Source organism: Chaetodon trifascialis, chromosome 20 (genome assembly GCF_039877785.1).
Source record: "Chaetodon trifascialis isolate fChaTrf1 chromosome 20, fChaTrf1.hap1, whole genome shotgun sequence".
Classification (NCBI taxonomy): domain Eukaryota; kingdom Metazoa; phylum Chordata; class Actinopteri; order Chaetodontiformes; family Chaetodontidae; genus Chaetodon; species Chaetodon trifascialis.
The window spans coordinates 14,789,876-14,814,429 of NC_092075.1; the positions used below are offsets into that span (position 1 = coordinate 14,789,876).

The window sequence follows — 24,554 nt, forward strand, 5'->3', positions numbered from 1 at the left end:
TCACTTGACTTCAGAACTTACAGAATCAATCACCAAGAAAAGAGGAAAATTTGAAAAGAGCCAAAAACAAGCAGAAAGAATTGTAAGACCAAAGAAAGTTTTCCCTTGCGGCAGCATTGCAGCTTTTCAGACATGAAGCACTATAATCGATATATGGGCAATTTGAAGATGCAGAGTTTACAGATATGCCAGTGGTTTCTTTGAGTTTTAATATGTATAACCCCGCCAGAGTGATTAAATAAATACAGTCTATATATCACTTGTAGAATATTCACTTGCACTTGAATCTCATTGCAACATTTTTTCAGAGGCAGAGCTGTTTTGGAACCAGAAATAATCTTTCTGGTTCAGTTAAAACTCAACCGACTGCGTCAAAGCTAATAAATTTGAATACCAAAGATTAAGACTCTACAGATTTTACAACTTTGTCACAATTTCTCTGCTATTTGATAACTGTTTACCAGGATGTCACTCGTGTTAAATGCTGGAATTGAAGAGATGCACTTCATCATTTAAAACTGCTGGACTTTCACCTCCCAAGCAAATGAATGTGTTAGAAATTGCATATGTCTTTGTGTCTTTGTGTGTGCAGCACCCTCTCCAGTCAGCGTGGTGAGAAAAGGTATCACGGGGAAGAGCAGCATCGGCCTCTCTTGGGCGGAGCCCGATCGCCCCAACGGCATCATCCTGGAGTATGAGATCAAGTACTTTGAAAAGGTAAAAGAATCTAGAAATAGCTTTTTTGCTCCTTATATGAAGCTACATGTCTCTGTCCACTGGTCTTGGGCTACCTGTGGCTTCTTTCTCACATTACATAAATGTTGCTGAGCCTTTGTTGGATTTCTGGAAGTACTACTGTATCACATGTATTGACAAGCATCTACAGATAATTTAGCTTTGTGATTTATGAGGAGAATTGACGGGAAATTACCGCATAACTTTAAACAAAATGCTGCCCATAAAGCTTTTTGTTATAAGGTCTCTTTTAAAGTTAACACATATTGACAAGTTCAAATCATTTAATGGTTATTTTGTCAATGTCATGTCAACCCAGATGCAAATTCCATACCCAGAGACATCATTGCATTGAGCTAAAACCAGACCCACAAGACCAACCATATTCATTGTTACCTGGTTGTAAAAGAGACTTGTAAAACTGCTGAACAACTGTCTTTCAAGCATTTGAGAATGTGATAACACTAAAATGACCCTGATCACCGAAGGTTTTCTTTCTTCTAACAGCCCTGTGCTCCACACATTTAATGTTTTGTATTTGCAGAACCAGCTTTGTTCAAATTGTCCCCCAGAGAAACACCTGGATGCACATCCAGTATTTGTTTTTACTGAAGTGGCCACTGAAAAAGCCTTAACCTTAGAACAACTCTTTCATCTCACAGCACTAAAGCTGAGTGTGCGCTTTTTAAGTCAGACTTGGGTAGAGAAAAAGTGATGCTTGTTTTCAGATCATTGTTCCTGTGCCCTTCCTCTCTCTTCCCTCTTTCATCTTCTGATGTCTGCTTTTCTGGGAAGGTCAGAATGAAGGTACGCAGGAGAGCAGAGCGGGGTTTGTGGTCAGCGGTTAGCTAATGGCTTCTGGCTAATGGAGGGCGCATTTAGCTTTGTTTAAACCTGATGTGGTTACAGTTGAGAAACTGATCCTTCCACGCATGCATGCACGCACGCGTTCACACTCACACACATACCACAGGTGGCTTAGCCTTAAAATGAGCGGAAGAATAAGGAAAAAAAGGGTGCAGGCGAGATGCACATGCACAGGATCAATTAAAATAACCATCAAGGCTATAAAAATGCATGTAAGGCACATTACTGGATTACAATAACCCCCTCTTCCTTTCTCCTCCTGCAGGAGCAAGACTCCAGTTACACTATAATAAAATCCAAGGAGACTGAGATGGTGGTGGAAGGCCTGAAGCCCTCTTCAGTCTACATCTTCCAGGTCAAACATGGGTTCAGAAAAATCCAAAAACCATAAACGAATAATAATGTGTGGACAGAAAATGAATATACAAATCTGTAGGAATGGTGAAAAAGGACTTTAGTGTAATCTGAGATGAGTAGATGCAGAGGCAGTTACAAAGGAATGGTTGCATCAAAGTCATGTATAACACATATGCATTCAGTACATGAAAATATGATGCGATATGTGTGGCAGGTGTGATTTATTTGGACATGTTGCATCACAGGTGCGAGCCAGGACCTCAGCAGGCTACGGTGCATTCAGCCGGCGTTTTGAATTCCAGACCAGCCCTTACTGTGAGTACACCTGAGAGAGAGAGAGAGAGAGGTTCAACTTGCGCATGACTCCAACCTGCTTTTTGTAGGCAGCATCAGTAACAGATGCCCCTCGTGTTTTTGTGTGAGTGCCACCTGTGTCTTCTTTTCTTCGGCAGTGACGGCTACCAGTGAGCGTGCTCAGGCTTCCATAGTAGTGGTGGCCATCACGTTGGCTCTGGTCCTGCTGGCCGTAGTCGCTGGATTCCTGCTCAGTGGACGGTAAGACTTGAATACACACTGGAAGAAACATAAACACACCCAAGAAAGCGTATATTGACATGGGTGTAGGTGTAAGCACATGCAGGAACATACTGAATGCCCATGCAAGAGTGGTGTCAGAAGTTAAAAATTCTGACTTGAAGTTATACATATAGGAACAAAACAGGTTGCATTATAAGTGTTGTATGTTATTGGGATTATTAAATGGAATATTCAGAAACACTGATCTGGTAGAAAATGTGTGGCGTTCACATTTCTTAGCCTCTGACTGTATGATGTGAATTTATGGCAGATATTGATGAGAGAACTATGCCAGTTTGCTCTGACATTCCTCATCCTCTCACCTTTGGAGTAAATTGTATTATTGGATGATGAGTGTAAACATTGCTGACAAACTACATTTTTACAAAGACAGGGCATTCTTTAAAAACCATTCTGTCCTCGAAATTGTGAAGGAAGAAGCAGCTTGGAGAGTGAGAGTGTGAGATTTTATTTTTATTTCTGCAGTTTTTGTGAAGCGCTCTAGTCTCTGTGTATGTGAATGTACAGTGAGCTTAGAGAGGACAACCTACTGCTGACTAACAACTATCAAATCTCATTTGTGACCCAGATATTTCTGTGTCGTTAAGGGGCATTATGGGATTAGATACTGTTAGATGGCTTGGGTTTTGCGATAGGTCAGCATTAAGGGCTGCTTTTTAGGTTAGAGCTTCAGGGCCGGTGCACACAAGCCAGTGGATTCTCCTCAAGTCTGGTGACACAATGTTGTTACACATCAGCTTTTAGCACTCCACACAATACACGCCACATTAATGTTGTATCTGCATGCCTCCGGCTCGAATGACCTTCATTTAACCTTGTCTTGTAATTGTAACAACCAATTTTTGGATCTAATTTTCGCACATGCACACACACAAAATGCAAATGCGAATACTGTATATAGCAAGCAAAGCTCTCAAGCGAATGCAAAGAGGAGAGAGAAAAGAGCAAAATACTGTATAGAGGTTTTGAGAAGATGTTCCGCCTTTTGTCCTTGTGTGATTTTATGTCCTTAAAAGTCCCTCAAACTCTTTTGTCTGTATAAGTACCTTGAACTCATAACATGTTCCTGAAATTTGTATCTAATGAAGTTAATTACTATCTATATCTGTCCAAATCCATTTTACAAAGGTTACAAGGCTCAAAGTGTGAATTTTAAGATCCGTCCATCATCCTCGGATCTGTTGCGCCTTCATCCATTGACACCTCAATCCCTTTAACTATTCAGCCACCATTTACTTTCACAAAGATGGTGAATTTACAGTCTTATGACAGAATGATCAGATGAACAGAGCGTGGGGGCACTGGTGATGTTAAAGGATTAAAAAGCAAATCAGAAAGACACAGTGGGGATTTCTGGTTTAGCCGGACGGGGATGAGGATCGAGGATCGCTCGGGTTTCGTGTGGGGGAGGAGAGATGGAGGAATGCCAAATTTTCCAGTGATGGATTTGGGACACAAGCACCACAACCCCCTCCAAACGCTGTATACAGCCTCCTCTCCCCTCCTCCTGTATGACCCTCCAGACTAAACACGCATGCATAGACATCCAGACACGGCACACATGTGCAGACACACACACATATGCGCTGATGCACGTATGCATGGGTTAACACACACACACACACCCACAGACGCACACATGCAGGAAGTTTGGAGGGCAGACTGGGCATTGAGCGCGCTCAAACCCCTTGACTCAACAGATCCGGCAAACTAAACACCCTCAGGCAGACACACATGTAAAAAACACATACACACACAGACTCCCCTCCCCCAGACTATCCAGCTGCCCATACCAAACCCCTCCAGCCAAGCCTGGCTGCCCCACAGAGAGCCATGATGGGAATGAGTTGGACATGACCCCTGTGTGTCTGTGTGTGTGTTTGTGTGTTGTCGATGTGTTCAAGCACTTCAGCTTTTTGTCTTCAAGATTGGAAAAATGAGGAAAGCTCACATTTTGTTGACTCTTGGTTTTACAAATTCAGTAAAGTAAATTAAAGCATTTACCCAAAAAAAAAGAACATTAATTGGAGTGTGTGTCTGTGTGTGTGTCCATGTGTCTTTGTCACATGTTAAAATCAGTCCTAGTTAATTTGGGTTGTCTGTGATTATCTCTGACACAGACACACATCCACATGGCAACCAAATGAATGCAGGTTTTGGCCGATACGTCACAGGATACACAGACACTCCTTGCCATGTTAACATAAGAGAAACGGCTATGTTATGGATGCAGCTGTAAGCCAGCGACTGAAAGAATTTCTCTTATATGCCCTTATTCTTTTGGGAGACTCTCCTGTGCCAAAAGTCAGAGCTGTGCTGTTGAAAAGGGCTTCCTCAGAAAATTGTATTTTAAAACTGCAGTCCTTTGCTAATGTCTGAAAAGCTGGCAGTTTTCAGCATTTTCAGCAATATTTTTGTAAAGCTTGAAAGGTAAGTTAGCAGATCCTATGAGGAAATAAAAAGCTTATGTTGCAGTTAGATAGAGGTGTGATCGTGCCCTCTGTTGGGCAGGATTAGCTTTTCTGTGTCTGGACCAAAATGCGGCGCCTTTACTGTCATCTCTGTCTGTTACCCTTACTTGTTTAGTGTAAATGTCACTGTTTGCTCTTTGTTTAGATAAACAGAAGATAAAATGCATAAGGGCACACTATAATTTGTGCCACCTTGTATTAGAAATTGGAAAATTATGTCAACACACTTAGTGCAATCATTGCCAAATGATGCTACTGTAAATTAACCAGCTGAAACTGAACAGCAGATGCAATTTATGTCTTACTGTGAATGTTTACTGATATGTCATTAAATAAAAATGTAATTCAACGTATTACTGCTGAAAATATTACTAATTGGCCTCACCTTGCAGCAAGTCCTTTCCATGAGGCGTTCCCATTGTTGTCTCCTCCCTCTAAATCATTAGTGCGTATCATGTATGCGAGTGTAATTGTAGTATTCTCTGCTATAACAAGGAACACTTGCCAGTGTGTTTACATGTGCATGGAGCAATGTTGTGGCATGACACTGATTCAGATGTGTCTCATCCACTCTCTCTTAGGCGGTGTGGCTACAGCAAAGCAAAGCAGGATCCTGAAGAGGAGAAGATGCACTTCCACAACGGTCACAGTAAGTTAAGAAAGCCCCAAATCATTCTTTATACTGTATGTCTGCATGTGTGAGTGAGTGGGCAAGTTCATTCAAAGTTTACACTACATGTACAGTAGAGGGTTCAGACTGCGGTCATGTCTGTATGAGTTTGTTCATCCCTGTAGGCCTACGCACGTGTGTGTGTGTGTGTGTGTGTGTGTGTGCGTGCTACCAGTCCAGTTGATGTTTCGTACTCGCAGCTATTCTTTGAATGACACGGCTGCAAACCAGCTCCATGGCAGCCATTGCTGGCAGAGGACACACAAAGCTATGATGATTTATAGGCCGTGACAGCTTAATATATTTGGCCACATTTTTGGCATTGTATCCAGCTATCCATCTGTCGGCATCAGAGCCGGAGATGATTAGTACATCAGCTCCTACCTAGAGAAGTCAGGGGGAAATGCCACAGTGCTGGTGTGTATGGTAAACTGTCAAACTGATTCATAAGAAAGAAAATATGTTAAAACGAAACTTTATTACCTGTCATGCTTGCAAGAAGCGACTGACAGAGTGTCTTATTTGGGGGATAATTAAAAGAATGAATCTCTTGTATTTCGCATCACAACAACATAAAGAAATAATTTGAATACATTTTTTATCACAGTATACATCATTTTATGTGTTTATCTCATAATATAGAACATTTTGTGGATTCACATGAGAAACTGAGTCAAGCTGCTACTTAACATGAGTTTGTATGTATGCAAAGTGTTGTCCATACAAGCCTGCATATATGTTAATAAACAACATCTAAATGGTAATGATGCCATGCATGTGTGTCTGCAGTTAAGTTCCCGGGGGTGCGTACCTACATTGATCCCCTAACCTATGAAGATCCCAACCAGGCAGTGCATGAATTCGCACAGGAGATTGACGTCTCGTTCATCTCCATAGAGAGGATCATCGGAGCTGGTGAGTCAACTCGGTGTGTGTGTGTGTGTGTGTGTGTGTGTGTGTGTGTGTGTGTGTGTGTCTGATTCTTATTCTGAGCATCAGTTTGGGGCTGATTTGGCCGGAGTATTAAATCACAGAATACATTATTGTTGATTCTGATGTGAATCTGTTCAGCCAAGCATGCTCAGGTAAAATTTAATATAACAGTCTATAACAGTCTAATTTCACAGAATTCTGTATGAAAATAACATGCTCAGTGTACAGGAACGAGTCTTGCATAATTTCATTATGCTGGATAGAAGCATTTTCTCATTAGCACTACAGTTGTGCGTCATATTCTCTGCAAGCTGCATAAGCTTGTCACATTCATAGCTGCACACTGTATGGACAAACATTTAGGTGCAGTTAATTAAGCCAAACACTGTTAGAAAATAACAGCTAGAAATGGTGTTTGTCTGGTGGCAAACAGAAAAGAAATGTTGCACCTTAATTCTTCTTATTCTCTGAATTTACTTTCACATCCAGAAGCAGATCTGGCTCATTGTCTTGAAACTGAAGCCTGGTTTCAAACACAGCAGTTAATCAATAGAGCAATCAGCATCAGTATAGAGTCAACTTTTAGATTTAAGTCACCATGAAAGGTTTGTTTCAACTTTCGATGAGACTGTTGCGGATCAAGGTGGGCTGAAATGTCGAGGCCACAGTCAAGCTCTGTCTCTTTGCCTCAGGGGAGTTTGGCGAGGTGTGCAGCGGACCGCTGAGGCTGCCAGGGAAGCGAGAGATCCAGGTTGCCATTAAGACCTTGAAAGCAGGCTACACAGAGCAGCAGAGACGCGACTTCCTGTGGGAGGCATCAATCATGGGCCAGTTTAACCATCCGAACATCATCCGTCTGGAGGGCGTGGTCACCAAGAGTGAGTCATTAGCGTGTCTGCCTCTGGTCGGATTTGACACGCTCTGTGTTGCTTTTTGGTGGTGAGCCCTGTGTGATTTATATGTCACAGTGCATATTACTGGGACTGCTCATATGGCAGTTGTCCAGATGATTCGGAATCTGAGGCTCAACTTGTCAGGTTCAGGTTTACTTGTCAGACTCTGCTCAGATTTCTTCAGTTGATGAGCTGTACTTTGTCAGGGTTTTTCAGCATCCATCGCGCTCAGCTGTACTTCATCAGTCAGATTCAGACGTGCTCTGGCAGCTTCAAATGTGGTTTACCAAGCTCAGTCATGCTTTTGAAATGACCTTTTTTGACTCCTGCATAGCACTGATGTCATCAAGAGGCACAACAACAGCAAAATGAAATCTAATATAGTTCATAAAGCTCCAATATTGCTGTGAATAGCTGATATAGAAGGGTCTAGGAAGACAATCAGCATCATGTCAGTCACATTCATTATCATTATTCTAATTTTTTTAGCTGTTGTCTTTGTAGTGAAGTATGTACTTAAATTTTGCTTTCCAGGCAAGCCAGTGATGATCATCACTGAATATATGGAGAATGGATCACTGGACACTTTCCTCAAGGTAGGACGGGGGGGGGGCAAGATGCTTAAGAGAAGGGTCATGGGGAATCCAGGGAGGAGGAAGTGAAGGATTGTAATGTGATAGGGAGGAAGAGAATGAGAGAGAGAGGGTGAAAATTATTGGAACAAGGCAATAGATAAAGAGGAGGGAAAGTAGGACAATTAGAAGTAAAAAAGGAAGGGGGTGGGGAAGAAGATGATGAGGGTAAGAAAAACTATCAGAGTCTCAAGACGAGTTGTGTTAGCAGCATATTTGAGATCTATTAAAAGTGACTTGACTAGATCAGTGTACTGTACTGAAGTAAGTGACAAACAGGCAGGGCCACGACTTGCTAATGTACCAATTTATGAGGACATTTATTACAGAGGTGGAAGAACATTGAATCTTCCGGAATGGAAAATACATTTATGAGAGCTGTTTGCAGTGGAGATACACCACTGTGGGCAAAGAGGATCAGGTGGGGTGAAATAGGAATATGTCTACTTCAATACCTCATCATGCCACACATTCAAGCAGAACTCAACTAGAGAAGAATACTTGATATTTATGAATGTTTGTGTAAAATCTTAACCGAGGCAGTGGTTACACTGACATCTTTCAAGGGGAGAGCAGTGAGCATTATTTCTCAATACAGAAGATTAAAGATTTAGGAGGGCAACAATAAATAATTCCGAAAGGAGCCCAGTTCTGAGTGTGTCAGATTTTAAAGTTGCTTTAAAGTTGAAATGTTTTCTAGCCCTGACAGCGAGACGGATCACTTTGCTGGAAAATATGAAAGGCCTCTGAGCACTCAGGGCTGGAATCATGTCTGCACTGTCTAGACAATTTGGACTTGACTGAGAGGAGAAGGTGAACTATAATGAAGAGGCAGGCTGGCAAATCTCTGAACTAAGTGATCCCTCTCCAGTGCACTTCAGTCTACTCACTGGTTACAATGATGAGATGCTCAGTTGGCGGACAAGGCCTTAATCCTGTTTGAAAAAAGGGTAAACTCCTGCAGCAGATGGCTAATAGAAAGACGAGAGGAGTAAGGTCATACATGTTCAAGATGGTAAAGGCATATTTCTGGGAGAGATTTGGGAAAGTGAGAATAACGCAGTGGTGTTTGGAGTGGTAGGCGTGCTCGAAATGCAGTGCAGACAGGAAAAGACCTTTACCTGAACAAGATGTTCTCTCACCTCAACTGTGTGAAATGGGAGGATGCTGTGAGACAAAAGGCACTGGAAGGTTGGAGGAGATGTGCTACGGGTCTGTGGTCACTGGAAACTGCTGACGTGACTGCCCTGTGTGCCTTTGGGAGTAATCCTGGATGGCCGGGGAGGGGGGGGTGGGGGGGCAGAGGAGCTTGGGAACCAGCAGGCGGAGCAGCACAGAAAACCCTGTGAAGTAATTACATGGATGGCTGGTGTACTGAGTCCGGTATAAATGACACGGCCATGAGAGAAGCAGGGGCTGGACTGGCTCCTGGATTAAGTGTCACAGCTATGGACAATGCACTGTAAGGCTCATAACTCACATCTGTGGCTTAACATCTCATTTCACATGTAAGTGTGATGTTGTGCCGTAGATAGACGGTTTACATTTGGATTGGAAGGAGCTGAGGCTTAAACTTACAGTGAGAGCTGTCATTGGGAGAAAAACTAAGAGGAGGTCTAGTGGAAGTAATCTTAAGTAATGTATGAAAGCTAACCCCTTCTCCTTCAGCATTAAGCAGTCAATCAAATGTTCCTTTTTATGCCTCAGTGTTGGAGACAGCCATGGCCGTGGCATGTTTTCATCTGTCTGTCCCATCCATGCGAACATGATATCTCTTCTTCCTTAAATATGGGGCAAACATCCACTTGGACGCAAGGATGAACTGATTAAAATTAGGTGGTCAAAGGTCGCTGTGACCTCAAAAGACAAGTTTCTGCCCATAACTCATGTTTACTGGATGTAAACTGCGATGTTATTGGTTGGCAGAGGCATACAACCACAAGGCAGTAATTCTAGTCTTGTATCAAATGTTTATATACTACAAAAACAGTGCTGCCGATTTTATACATTAGAGTCTGTGTACAGGTCTTGCGCAGCACTTATGTGCTTAAAATATGCAAACTCCAGGTGATAAATTGACTCAAGTGATGTCACTTGAGTCAGCATCTGTTGGAGCTTGAGATAAGTTTGAAAATGAAAAAAAAAATCTGTGGTGTTTAAGTAGTGAGTTTACCAGATGTCGGAAGCCCGCTCCCCATCTCTGTTTGAGGCTTGCAGCCCAAGGCTACATTAGCAACCACTAGCATAACACACCAGAATCTCTAGCCAAAATGTGTGCATTGTGGGTGATGTAAATCCCTGGTTTTGACAGGGAAAAAGACTGTGTGCATTGATTTGAATACATTTTTTAAATGGTCCATCATGACTCCGACAATGTTACAGGAGTGCAATGCTACATCAGTGGAGTACTCTTTTAACTCTGTGAGCTCTTTCAGGGAGCTACCCCCTGACCAGCATGCAATGGTAGAGAGAAAACGCATTCTGTCCTTGGCAAAAAGTTCTTTGCCTTGGTCATTGAAAGACCTAATTATTAATATTGGGGTATGGAGATTTGATGGTCTCATGAGAGAAGTTGAAGTCAGGGCTTTGAAGAAAAAGTGGCTGTGACTTGCTCAAGGGAGACACGGCTCAGCTGGTGTCTGCACCAGAGACTCAATTTCATAAAACATGGTGTGACTCTGGGCAGCAGGGCAGCAATGAGCTCTGGGCAGGATTACAGGAATCCTTAATCTTGGTTCAGGTCTGCCCATAAAGCAAGAGAGCACATGTGGGTACATGTGGGAGGAACAACCTTAGGTGCAAAGGTGCAAAAGTGATGCCAAACAGGGAGGGCAAGGATGATGGATCATCACTGTCATGAGATGTAGGACATTGTAATCATTAGAGGTTTATTATTAATTAGAAATGAGAGTAAGGTGCAATAATGTGTCTACCCTTCAAAATCCTCCAATGACATAAAAATGTAAATTTGGACATGTAGAGTTGTGTCTTTGTTGTTGCAGCATGATTTTCCTTCCATAGATTTTCTAATTTTAAACATTTTTCATGTGACATTATCTTTACCATTTTTCCAAATATAACCACCAATGTCTTTTTCCTGTTTGTCCCTTCGTTTCTTCAGAAAAATGATGGTCAGTTTACTGTAATCCAGCTGGTTGGTATGCTGCGTGGCATTGCGTCTGGCATGAGGTACACATGCATGTCCACACAAACATACGATGTATTCATGAACACATCATTAGGGCCCAGCGTTTAGCTTTAATCCTCTCCTCTGTGTCGAGTGCAGATACCTGTCCGACATGGGCTACGTCCACCGTGATCTTGCAGCCCGGAACATCCTGGTCAACAGTAACCTTGTTTGCAAAGTGTCTGATTTCGGCCTGTCCCGAGTCCTGGAGGATGACCCGGAGGCTGCATACACCACGCGGGTAAAGTGCATGTTTTTGTCTGTATGATAGGGCTGCAGCTAATTATTACTTCCACTGCTAATTCATCTGCAGATGTTATTTTCACTTAATAAAGTCTCAAAGGCTGTTCACAAATTCCCAGAGCGCTTATTTTTTTTTTTGCTTAAACAATGAATCAATTGTTGGCAATTTTCTGCTGTTGGACTAATTGATTAATCAGCTAATTGTTTCAGCACTGGTGTGAAAGAGGAAGAATAATCTTGAGGACACTCAGTTGTATTTTTAAGGATATGTATATTTGATCCGTTGTGTATCCCTGCACATTTGCAGCAATTGTGGTCGTATGTCAAACTTCGGATTAAGCCGAGAACTTAAGAGAGTCTCACTCAAAGCGAACACACACTTTAATACTTGCATTCGCACACTCACACACTCGAGGCGGCAGCAGCGGGTTTTAAATTGAGCTGTGTGTCCCAGGCTGAGTGGCGTCCTGTCAGCCAGAGATGGGCCGCTTCCTGCAGGAGGAGGGCCAATTAGTACTCAGCTCAGTCTCTGCAACACTCAATTAGCAGTGAGTCTTGCTGTCTTAGCACCAAATATCCTGTCACTCACCTCTCACTGCCAGGCTACATCTCTTCTTGCTGTCTCTCTCTCTCTCTCCTCGTCCTGGCTCGTCTCGCTCTCTTTCCCTGACAGAGCAGTGAGAATAACGTAATTCGCACCCTTCAAATAATCAGACCCTGAGATATCCCGCTGCTGTGTTCATCAATACTGCATCAAGCTAATTTCACTACTCATCAGCCGAAAACACATTTTCCTCTGGAACTCAGCAGTCATCCTGTGAACTTTTCTATCTTTGCAATGAAAGCGCGATAATGAAGATGAGGAAAACGAGTAGAGGAATCTCACCCCCCCACGACAGTCAGGATTTGTAGAAGAAAGTGAAACTTGGTGTCATGAACGTGTTCCTAAATTGGTATTCATTAGTGAAATAGTAGATTGGACCACATGTGGTAGAAGTGTCTCAATTAAGGTCTGTTCGTGGTTTCTGTCTTTATGGAACAAAAAACTGAATACTTTTGAATGACTGCAGCTGCATTTATACACTGGAAGGTCATTTGTACGAGTGTGGAGCTGATGTCGATGTAAATAATATTATAGCACCGCGGCAGATGGAAAGTTGAGGTTACATTTTGTTCACCGAGGTATGTGTTTTATCTGGTAAATGTTCTTGCATGGTGTCACAGGGTGGAAAGATTCCTATTCGCTGGACGGCTCCAGAGGCAATCGCGTACAGGAAGTTCACCTCAGCCAGCGATGTGTGGAGTTACGGGATCGTCATGTGGGAAGTGATGTCATACGGAGAGAGGCCATACTGGGAGATGTCCAATCAAGACGTAAGTTTGATGTCACATTGTTTGCGTGCATGCTGTGTGAACTTAGTAGGTCTGAATTTGTCTTATTTTCAGCCCACAATTCAATCACCAAGTGGAATTATTTTTTCGTCCCTTAGGTGGTGCATTGAAAGAAAGCAGGAACGTAAACGGCCATGAAATAGCAAACTAAAAAACAGCCTCACTACCACGTCCATCTAACAGCTGTTCAGTCATCATATGATATTCATCAGCAGGTGGAGTTTGCCCACTTGCCAACTTGCCATTTTATGGGGGGTTTATGTGCTGGACTTCAAAACTAAATTACTGGAGTCTGGTTGCCAAGAAATAGTCCAGCACATAAACCCCCCCTGAAAAGGGAAATGTTGCTTTTACATTTTAAGACAAAAAAATAAACAAATGAAATATAAAATGTGTTAATTAGTGACTTTTAGAGGTGCTGGTAGACAGATTTGTTACCATTTGAATTGTTTCCCCTGTCTTCAGTCTGTGTATCATGTTACGCTATGTTAGCTTTATATTTAAGAGACAGATGTGAGTGATATCAATCTTCTAATCTAACCTCCAGAAAGTAAATTTATTTTCCAAAATGTCCAATTTTTTTGTTGTACCTCAAAAACTGCATCTGAGTGGTTGAAACAGTGTTTTTTCTTTTTTTTTAACTGCTTTTCCTAACGTCAAGAATGAATTTTGAACCTCAGCAAGGGCAGTCTCTCTCAGCCTTGTATATTCATATTTGTTTAATATTTCATAAACTTATATGTTAACAGCTGCATAAAATCAGAGATATTTTGTGTGCAATGTATTTAACTTCCATTGGAGCAGACAATGTTAGCGCAAGGCTGACTGCATCATTCCTTGGGAACTTGTCATTTGTGCATAATAAAGACAGCGATGGAGACATCGAGGGAGAAAAAGACACGCAGCTGAGACGTCAGGAGGCTGAATGTGGGTTGAAGTAGGGAGGGCTGTGTGGGAACCTATTATTATAAATCTATTACTGCAAAGTGTGGACAATGAGAATGAATGGCTTTAATGGAAACACAGAGAGAGAAAGAGAAAGGTGCGTGTAAGCAAAAGCATGAAACCGGTGAATACTCATGGAGGTGCAGTGCTAAGCAGAAAAATGTGGTAGAAAACAGCAGGCTGTTCACTCACTTAGGCTATCTACATATCACCCATTAGTTCTTAAGATTTTTAGATCACTTGTAAAGGAAAAGCAGTAATTAGTTTGCTCATTAAAGCACAGTTTCTGTATTTTTTTTGAATATTTGATCAAATATACAATGCAAAACTCGTAAATGAGTGGCTGTGGACTGGTATAATAGTATAATGAGTTAGCTCTACTCAGTAAGTGCCCGGATGACCAGTTTGTTCATCAGAGAGGAGACGGAAGAAAGCGAGTCAGAGAAGAGGAGGGGGTTTGGAGAGAGAAAAAGAGGGTAGCACCTACATTAAAGTGCAGCCCGGAGTTCATTTTAATGAGGATAAGTGCAATCTTGTCACATGTGGATGAGTGAGAATGTAGCATTTGATGCAGACACCACACACATGCACTCATTTACCACCCACAGACACACGCACACACACACAGGCAACATGTGCGCGCACAGCCCTCCAGTGACCTCTTCATCCCGTGCTTCAGACTCCTCCCTCCTCCTTTTGGTTATTAGGCTGTCTGTCTCAGAGAAGTCTAGAGACAGGAAAAGAGGAGAGGAGGATGAGAGGAGAGGAGAGGACGTTTGATGTTTAATTGAAAGCGTTATGCTGGATTTTCTCTGATCTGCGCAAGGAAGTGCAGGCTCTCACACTCTCTTTTTTTTAAGCTTCTCTCCATCTGTTTCCCAATTCTACCCCTTTCCTCCTCACTTCTTTCTCTCGTCCTCTCCTTTGTCTCTCAAAAATGCAATCTCTGTCTGTAGTCTTTCTTGCCTCTCGTCCACCTTCTCTTTCGTTCTCCCACCTCATTTTCTCCCTCTGATCTTTCCTCCCTGCCAGTCAGCTGTGTGTAGTTCTTCTCCCTCTCAGCATGCAAGCAGGGATTTGATGCTGCGCTCCTCTCTTGCGCTTTGGTGCTTTTAAGCATGCGTGTGTATTGGAGTGCTATCACGTCTGTCTTTTGTGCGAATTTGACACAAGTAAAGGCTGTCATGAACTCGACAAATCAATTCCCTCCAGTGTCTTGCACTGGCAGAACTAGGCTGAGAACTCCAGCCTGCTTTCCACTGCAGGGTCTAACGGAGAGAGCCAGATTTATTTATTATTCATCAATCCCCCCCCCGCCACTTGCGGAAATGATCAACTGGGCTATGCAGCGTATCAAATAAACAATTTTGCTCTTTGCAGGGGGTTGGTTTTTGCTTGCTAACTTCATGGAGGTTCATGCGCAGGGTCAGATAGAGAGCATCCCTGGAGGAAATATCAAGATTCAGGACCGTTCTCAGGAGAACTCAGATTGGAAGTAACATTACTTTGGCAGAAGTTTGTTGTCCTGCTCTGAAAAAGCTATGACGCGTTCAGGTGTCAAACAAGTTCCGTCCTTTCCATAACATGGACAGTGATTCATTGTCTTTTTCAGGCTTTGTACATGCAAGATTCTCTCTTTGTCTAACCGTCATCTATCTGTTTAAAGGTTATAAAGATGACTCCCAGTCTTCCTCAGCAGATTGATCGATGTTGCTCACTGCAGGATCGAAATGTGTTGAACTGATTTTGTTTTATTAACATTAACTACAATTCAGCGACTACACAGCTCCAGGTTTTACAGGTTGAGAAATTATTCTATCAAACACTCGGGATGAGTCAGCTGATGATCAGTCATCCATAAAATGATGATGCAACTGATGATGCAACTGGATGATGATGGCCTTTACTCAACTTCTAAATGAAGCCAAGTTTTTTGTTAGCAGATCTGTTGGACAGTCATGAGGTGTTGTATCACCTCATGGCTTTTTAGAAAACTAACACCTACCTGTCTCTCTCCACCCCACCGTCTGTCTGCAGGTGATAAAGGCAGTAGAGGAGAGCTATAGGTTGCCGGGTCCTATGGACTGCCCTGAGGCTCTGTACCACCTAATGATGGACTGTTGGCAGCGAGAACGCAGCAACCGCCCCAAGTTTGATGAGATTGTCTGTCTACTAGACAAACTCATCCGTAATCCCAGCTCATTAAAAAAACTAGTCAACTCCTCGCATAGGTAAGACACCGAAAAGCAACATCACATCTATTTGAAGACTGATGCATTGTGGTTTTATTTTGAAGAAAATCTGTATTTAAAACTGATCTCATTTTCTTCTCTTGAAGCCTTTTCTACCACCAGCTTTTTCATTTTGACAATGCATTGTGTTTTAATTGACCTATTCATTATTTAGTGAATCAAACCCAGCACTGCAAGCTAATAGACTCATCATCATTCCGATGAAATGTAAACAGCCTCTCTCTTGAAGTCTCGTGTAGCTGCATAATTAAATCAGGGTGGACATAGTCACTAACTGCGGCATGCTGGCAAAGAAGAGGAGAGAAATAAATGAAAGTAGCTTGATTTCCTTAAAACTACGCATTAGTGTGAATTGTATTCAGTGGGGTATCTTTTGATTATCGTAACATTTGAACATTCAATTAGTATTTCCCCACTATGTATATGCATTGCATTAGCGCATAATGGCATGAAAGTGCTCTGAAGCAGACATTTAGTCAGACAACCCCATTACATTTTTTCTTGCAGGGATAAGGGAATAATGTATCTTTTGCCCTCTTTTCTCTTTTCCAGGTACACACTCACAAATACACACAGGAACACACACATAAATAAATCAGTGCCATATCTAACAGCCCATGCAATAACATATGACAGTTAGCCAGATTAAAGGGATGCCAACAGTGCCGGTCCTTGTTCCACATGACGCTCCTGTTCTTGCCACAGCGTGGAGAATATTGTTAGGTAGCATGAACATTTCTGTTTGATAGCATGGAAAGCTCTATTTGTTAGTGTGAGGAGTGATCTGAATAACAAAGAGTTTTGAGTGGACACCATTTTCAGCTTGGCGTGATGGTGTATAAATAGCATTACGGAGCCTCACTTGTAATTGTCAGGGCTTTTGAGCTCAGCACTGGGCTTCAAAATGTAGTTGATTTCACAGAAAATGATGTGAAACACAGCCAGTGCCGATAAAGTCCTTTAATCTACGTCCTGATAAAGGATATTGTCTGAAATAGTGAATCCATAATGTTGTGCTTTAATTTGATTACTGTCTTCCCTTTCGTTTGCTGTGTCTTCATCAGGGTTTCCAACCTGCTAGTGGAGCATGCCAGTGTAGAAGGTGGCTGCAGCACTCAGAGCCAGACTGTAGGGGAATGGCTGGACTCCATCAAGATGGGTCGTTACACTGAGCTCTTTATGGAGGGAGGTTATTCTTCACTGGAGACAGTGGCTCAGATGACATCAGAGTAAGACTACTTACGCACAGCCAAACATCAACAAGTACGGGGACATGTAACCATGCAGATAGTTTTTGTTTTGTTTAGTTTTTAGATATGTCTCTTAGATTTCTGCTGCCACCCCAGTGCGCTAAAATTAAGTTGTTTGTGGAGTTTAAAGCAGTGCAAGATTATATTTATAAAATTCAACAACCAAATCTCATGGTTAGTCTTAACAATGCACAAGCCTCACAGTCATCTCATCATTATTATATATTTTTGTAGTTAGAGAAGCAGTGAAAATTGTTCCAAAATGCTGTGAAGGTCTAAGCGATGCGAAAATGCAGGCTGTATTATGAGGTTGCACGCCTGTGAAAAAGTTCTAAAAAGCCTTTATAGAGGTGGAAGATTGTGCGAGGATAGAGATGGTGACAGGAAGTCAGTATGACTTATGAACGCATAACTCAGGAACAACACTGTGCTGCAACATCAGTAAAAAAAAAAAAAAACCTGAAACGACGCAAATAAAAGTTTTATAGAAAACATTTAAAAAGACCTTCAAGTACAGTCATTTGTAATTACTTGAATCATACTTTTCTTGATTTGCTCGCAGACTGCCTGATAAGTAAGATGTTGTTTGTGTACTGTTTTTCAGGGATTTGCGAAGAGTGGGAGTGAACCTGGCTGGACATCAGAAAAAAATCATCACTAGTATTCAGGAGATGAGAGTCCATATGAACAACACCAACTCTACTGTAAACATCTGATGCATATGTACAGGCACGCACATGCGCACATACACACATATAAACATACATACAGTATATGGACCTAGTATGTGACAAAAAGACTCAGATTTGCTGTTGGACCTAGAGCGGCTTAGCACTTTGTACTGACAAGGAAAGCCAGTTTTTATGGATCTAAACTGATGGATCCACATTTTTGTGGTTCTTGTGTGTGGAGTTTTGCGTGTGGTGTCATTGGGGATCTTTAATATTGCAGCACTAAAACCAAACTGAGCTGAACTGAGTGGTGCTACATGAAGGGAAGATGGTGGTGAGCTAAACTGAACTGGACTCAAGTGAAGACCTTTCATTCCAGTTACTCCATTGGTGTGAATCTTGAGGATTCTGATATCTCTGTGCACTGTTTGGATTCTCTCAGATCAAAAATGAAACACTGATCTGGCTCTGAGAGCAACCAGCACTTTTTGGCTGTATAACAAATATAGGAATTTCATTCAGTGGGCTCAAACTGAACTTTTTCAGCCTGTCTCAGGTGATCGAACCTAGTGGATCTGAACAGTACTGACTTTTTCTCTGGCAATTTTCTCTGGAATTACAGTCCCATCACAAGTAATTGAATTGAACACCACAAACACCTCAGGCAGGACAAACATGTAATAATAGACCAAGAGCGAAATCTTCATTAGTTTTAATCTTTGCTTTTTCATGCTGATGTGCTTTGAATTTTGTTGTTGACCTTTTGGCAGGTCTTACATGTGACAAGACCGCAGTTGTAATCCAGCTGTACAGCTCACGGGAGGTCCAAACTCATATTCAGCATCAAATATGTCATTATATTCCAAAGCAATGCAAGTGCATATTGCAATGTTCATTGTATGAACAGGCTGAAAATTAAAATACAGCAAAGTCAGTGGCAAAGCTGACTTTGTCCAGAAGGGTCTTCTTGAACCTACAAAAGAAAAGTCTGAAAAGATACAGTACAAGGCTTTAGGCATTTGGATACTCTATATCTGTTCCTCTGGTTGAATGTATAGCACTACACAGAACACAACGCTCAGCTGCAGCATCAACCTGTTATGTTTCATATGTAAATACTGTCAAATATGGATAGAATGTGGCAGTGGAACCATTCCGGTCCTTAAAACCAGCTTCTGAATGAAGCTGTAGATTGTGTAAGAGATTCAACATTTCTGCCATCTTTGCTCTGAAAATCTGTAGGAATCCCCACTGAGATCTCAATGGGTTTCCACAGAACTCACTCAGCTATCGACTCCTGAACCATGCAGACTCTCATTGAAAGTTGCTTCAAATACTGGATAGGCGCATGTTTTGGTGGTGACCTTCTTGTAGGTTCTAGCATCTAACAGCACACATTCGAATCAGTCACACAGCCTCACTGCAGTGCAGCAGAACTATTTACTGAGATTCCACTGGAACCTTTGCTCAGACGCCAATGGATCCCTCACCCAGATTCTGATGAACCCTCATGCAAGTTCTACACTGGACATTCAGATGGAACAGTCTCACAGGTTCTAATGGAAATGTCACATCATGTTCAAAGGCCCTTCCAGTAGGATTGAGCTGGAACATTCAATCCAGTGGAAATTTTATTCATGGGAATTCATGGAGAGTTCAGTAGATGCAGATAGAACATTTGTTCGTGTAATAATAGAACTGCCACTCAGATTCTCATGGAAAGGATCACCCAGATTCTAGCGGGACTGTTTCATGATCTTCTGAGGGAACCTGGGCTCAGTTTCTAATGGAATCTCCGATGGGATTCCAAAGCAGCCTTCACTCAAGAGTGCACAGATTGTCATGGAGCCTTCACTTATAACCAACAACCTTCAGGTACCGCAGAAAACCCTCAGCAGTTTATTCAGTTCACCAGAGTCTCTCTCCACCACATGTCTGCCACACCACAATAAACCTCACTCTTACAGGACTGCTGAAAATAAGGAGGCAATATTGATCAACTTGATAATCATTTATTTATTTATACTTGTTTAAAAAAAACAGCAAAAATGATGTAGACAGTCTGTGTTTCATCATAATACTCTTTCTCTAGACTACTGAGCAGCTCTGCCTACATGTCTTTCATGTATATAATGTATTATATATTTAAAGCAGGGAGCATTGTTCTTCTGTCTACCATCATGTGGACAACTTGGTATTGATCAAGCATCTCAGAGTAGTACACATTAGTAAATAGTGACAAATATTCTAAATCAGCATTCCTGCTACTTAGACCTGGGCCACTGTCAGGTGGGGGCAACCAGCACATCTGTCCCCATATAGGGCGCCCTAAAGGGTATGCAGAATTATCAGATATTCATGTTATGTTGTTGGTGATTGTGTTTCATTTCAAGTTTTTTAATGCAAGACCTAGAAGAAATATTTTCAGCGGCCCTGAATGAGACAGCAATAAATGCTCTGCTGTCTCTAAAAGATGGAGAAGTGTGCACAGGGATTGATATGTGAACTTCTGGTATGGTTTAAAGGTATACAATGATGTCAATGATCAAGCCCTTGCTTTACTTCTCTTTGGTATGGTATGTTATACATTGCTACTCAGTGCTTTATTGCTAAAACTTGACCCTTTTCACCATTGTGTTCACCGAAGCAGGAACTGAGTTCTGACAGTATATATATCGTCTTTGCAGATGACATGCTAGTATTTTTTCTTGGTCGTATATGGTGTACTGCTAGTGCTCGGGCATAAGGGTGGAAACAAAATGAGATTGTAAAGTTAGTTTTGTAAGAGGTGGTATCACTTGACTGTATGAAAAGCATAGAGAAGCACATAAGAAGAATGTAAGGTTTTAAAGGGGTATTTCACTTTTTAGAAAACATGTTTGCTTTTAAACACTCAAGCGTCCCTCTGGGTTCAAGAGGAGTCAAAGTAAAAGGCCTCAGTGGGAGAAAACCACCTCACTTGTGGTATTTAAGCGTTTCCACCTGCTGTTGAGATCAAGCTCAAACTTGTTAACGGGTTTCATGAAAGACTGAGTGGGTGAAGGTCACAAGTGTACCTCTTGATGTGTTTTTAAAAGTTTAAATGTTCTACCAGAGTGATAGTTTGCTTGAAAGGTAAACATCTGCATTGTCTCTTTAGTCTACATTTGCCACTTTGGAGGTTTTGGCTCCAGCTTGTAGGTTAATATGCTATATTTTACTTTTAGAGGTACAATGTGTAAGATAGATCGTTCTTTTTTAGTCTAACAAATAAACTGTCAAGAAAAGAAAAAATACAACCGTACACCTTCGGAATTCAAGTTTCTCTCTTTTACCAAACTAAGACAAGCTTAGGTGCCAAGTAACTCATCATGAAACACATTTCATTCAGACTCGACAGAAACAAAAGTCAGAGTCAGAGTCCTGGTCGGAGCCACTGTAAATCACCTTGGCACCGTTCTCCCTGTTGTCAAACTGGCCTCTTTTGGTATCCAGTTGTGTTCACTGGGAGGCTGATGAGCCCAGTTGCCAGTTCCAGAGTTAGTGGTTACTCTGGTGATATGCGGCCCCCTGTTTGTTTGGAGAAACCCTCAACAGGTGGCCAATTCTTACACATTGTACCTTCAATGGTGGGGAACAGTAGCCATTTAGTAACATTAAAATTGTGGTTTTGTACCTTTTTTAAGTCACAGTGTACTTTTTTTAATTAAAGCAAGTCTTAATCTTGTCTCCAAAAGTCTCTCAGTAAAATATATATACTTTGTGTAGACTATTGTGGCTATGCAGATCTTTAATTTAGCGGGGGAATCAATAGCATCAATAGTATGGTGCATCTTTTATATTAGACAGTATAAGGCATGTACGGTGAAAGTATGTTGTGCTGGGTGCTTTTAATTTGCCACCCAGCATGTATTCAATTAAAGCTTCCTTAGTCATATGGGATAGCAGAAGCGTTTGATGAAGTTTCACAGTGATTTGGTCCTGCCCAAAATACATGGTATTGGCTTTTTACAACCACCATTTTCAGCTTAATTTTCAATTTAAAACCTATGCCAGGGGCATGAACAATTGGTGAAGAGTACACCCTTATAAGTGCCTCTCATCTTCCAAGCACCATTATTTCCTCCCCCGCCAAAATGCTATACCCCAATTGTGCCCCAACTTTCTATGTATTTACTTTTTGCCAACAATATCTACAGGCAATAAGAAGAATGTCAGACAATGTGTATGTTGGAACTAATTTAATTTGCACTTTATGAGCAATCTGTTGCCCTTTTTTTTGACTAAAAACGTCTATAGGTGACTGACTTTTTAGTATCAAAGTTTTTCTTGATTATTACTATATAATTACTATAATTACTGTGTTCTCTTATGCTGATAATATCACTTCATATTCTCAATGCTTCCCATGGTGTAGAATTTGACAGTTAAGCACAAAGCATTGGTAATATTTTTAAAAACAATTCAAATCTCTATATATAGATATATGGAAAACTAAAGCATCGTTGATATAGAGCACCATTTTCTTGTGTCTGGCACAACAATACACCTTCAGAACGTAAGCACAGGGTTTGACAGAAATCTTTCAGGACCGTGAGGGGATGATGTGATTTTGTACAAAGGTCAATAGCACTAGCCCTTGATGTCAGTAGACTTCAGCCAGACGCTTTGTCTGAGTGTCTGTGGCATTTTAGCATTACCACTGCTAAGTACAAAAATGGGAAAACAGGTATTGATTTGTTGTCACTGCAAGCAACAATAATTATAAAGTTCAGCTGATATGTGTTGCTGTGCAAAATATGGCTGGTCATTCAAATGACTCATTCTCAGCACTTTTGCAATGGCATGAATCTGTCCTGGCCATCTCTTGTCAAGCAATTCTCATTTAGCAGGAAAAAACAAAGCACAGCAAACCAGCAGAGACTAGATTTATTGATGTGTTGTTGCTCTCCAATGACTGTCAGCTGGGACTCAATCAGGCATGCAGTGAAGTGTTTATGCAGGCGCCAATTTTTTAGTGTCAAATTAAGTTACATAATACATTTGATGTAACATCTGAATCAACAACTTTGTTATTTGAAATCGACATCCAGAAGAGGGTAATCTCATTATTTCACATCAATATACGCAAATTTCTATAACAACCTCGCATTGGCTTTGTTGGAATTGGCTCAATAATAAAAGCACTGCATAAAGCATTGGATAGGAGTTTGAATACTAGCAAATGTACAAAAGCAATACCTGATATTAAAAGCAAAAAAAAATCATATTTGCATACACAAATGTGTGGGGATCTAACAACCATAGAAGGTTGCACTGACATCTTAATGGTTTTAAGACAGTGTATAATGATGGAAAACATAGTGTTGGTGTCTGAAAACCTCAGAAATAAAGCAGAGAAGTGGGCGGGGTGGTCTGGACCAGGGTCCTGACAGTAACAGTCCTAATCCTTTCCTTAGACTATGCTATTTTTGAGAAGCTGGTTGAGCATCATCCAGTACTTAGACTGTATGAACTTTCCTTCAGCTGAATCATCAGCTGTGCAGATACGAAGTCAAAGGCATGGGGCTGTGTATATCATTGTATGGAGTAAACTCTCAAGAGTGAGTTGAAACATTTACATCTGGCAAAAGGGCATCGAAGACTCCAGTGTTAGTGTGTTGAGTAACATTAAAATTTTTCCTAACGGTAAACTTTCAAATGCAAATTTGCAGTGGGGAAAAATCCTTCTGTTACCATTTGCCCCGCCCACTTCATAACTGTATAGTTAACTTCTCAGGAAGTGGAAACTAGGTACATTTATTGTGTCATGACGCATTGGTCTTAGGGAAAAATGTGCAGCTTTCACTCAAAGTGTCAACATGAGAAAGCAGGTATGTGGTTATTATGTTTCCCCCTGGTCAAAGACGACGATCATGTTATCAGTAACTCACGCATAAGGTTCAAACAACTGAATAACTGTTTTGTGATTCTTTGAAAGCACAGTGAAAATACTTAGCTATTGATGTGCTATTGGTTTGTCTTTGAGACTGTCATGTATCATGTTCGTGTTGATGTTTTTGTAGTGTGTTATCAAATTCTATATTTTTGCAATAAAACATTTAAAAAAATCTCTTAATAGCTTTCATTGTCTTACATCCGAACAGCCACTGCATTACACAACACATGCAGGGGTGGTACTGCATGACTATGTCAGCAGCACTACCAGGGTTTAGGATGACCTAACGGTAAAAGAATCATTGTTCTACTAATGCATATTGATCAAAAATGTTTACTACATCACATATTTAGCTGTTTTTAGCCATGCTAGCTGAAATATCTCAACAGCTATAAGATGGATTGCCAGTCAAATGTGTGCAGACATTCATGATCTTCAGAGCCTCAATCCTGTTGACTTTGGGGATCCGCTGACTTTTCATGTAATGCCGCCAGCAGGTCAAAATATTCAGTTATCCATTGAAATATCTCATCATCTACTTG

The 24,554-nt window shown here is 41.3% G+C and overlaps 1 protein-coding gene across 1 annotated transcript in view; it reads left to right on the top strand.

Moving 5' to 3' along the window:
• LOC139348367 (ephrin type-A receptor 5) overlaps positions 1-24,177 on the top strand; it is a 63,081-nt gene extending 38,904 nt beyond the window's left edge. Inside the window, exons 6-19 of the mRNA XM_070988384.1 lie at positions 593-717; positions 1,868-1,957; positions 2,205-2,274; positions 2,412-2,514; positions 5,609-5,676; positions 6,487-6,612; positions 7,323-7,508; positions 8,058-8,119; positions 11,277-11,344; positions 11,442-11,583; positions 12,810-12,959; positions 15,960-16,153; positions 17,239-17,403; positions 18,029-24,177. Coding sequence (XP_070844485.1) covers positions 593-717; positions 1,868-1,957; positions 2,205-2,274; positions 2,412-2,514; positions 5,609-5,676; positions 6,487-6,612; positions 7,323-7,508; positions 8,058-8,119; positions 11,277-11,344; positions 11,442-11,583; positions 12,810-12,959; positions 15,960-16,153; positions 17,239-17,403; positions 18,029-18,140 — 1,661 coding nt within the window. The 3' untranslated portion in view covers positions 18,141-24,177. The remainder of the gene's footprint in view (positions 1-592; positions 718-1,867; positions 1,958-2,204; positions 2,275-2,411; positions 2,515-5,608; positions 5,677-6,486; positions 6,613-7,322; positions 7,509-8,057; positions 8,120-11,276; positions 11,345-11,441; positions 11,584-12,809; positions 12,960-15,959; positions 16,154-17,238; positions 17,404-18,028) is intronic.
• Positions 24,178-24,554: the final 377 nt, after the last annotated feature.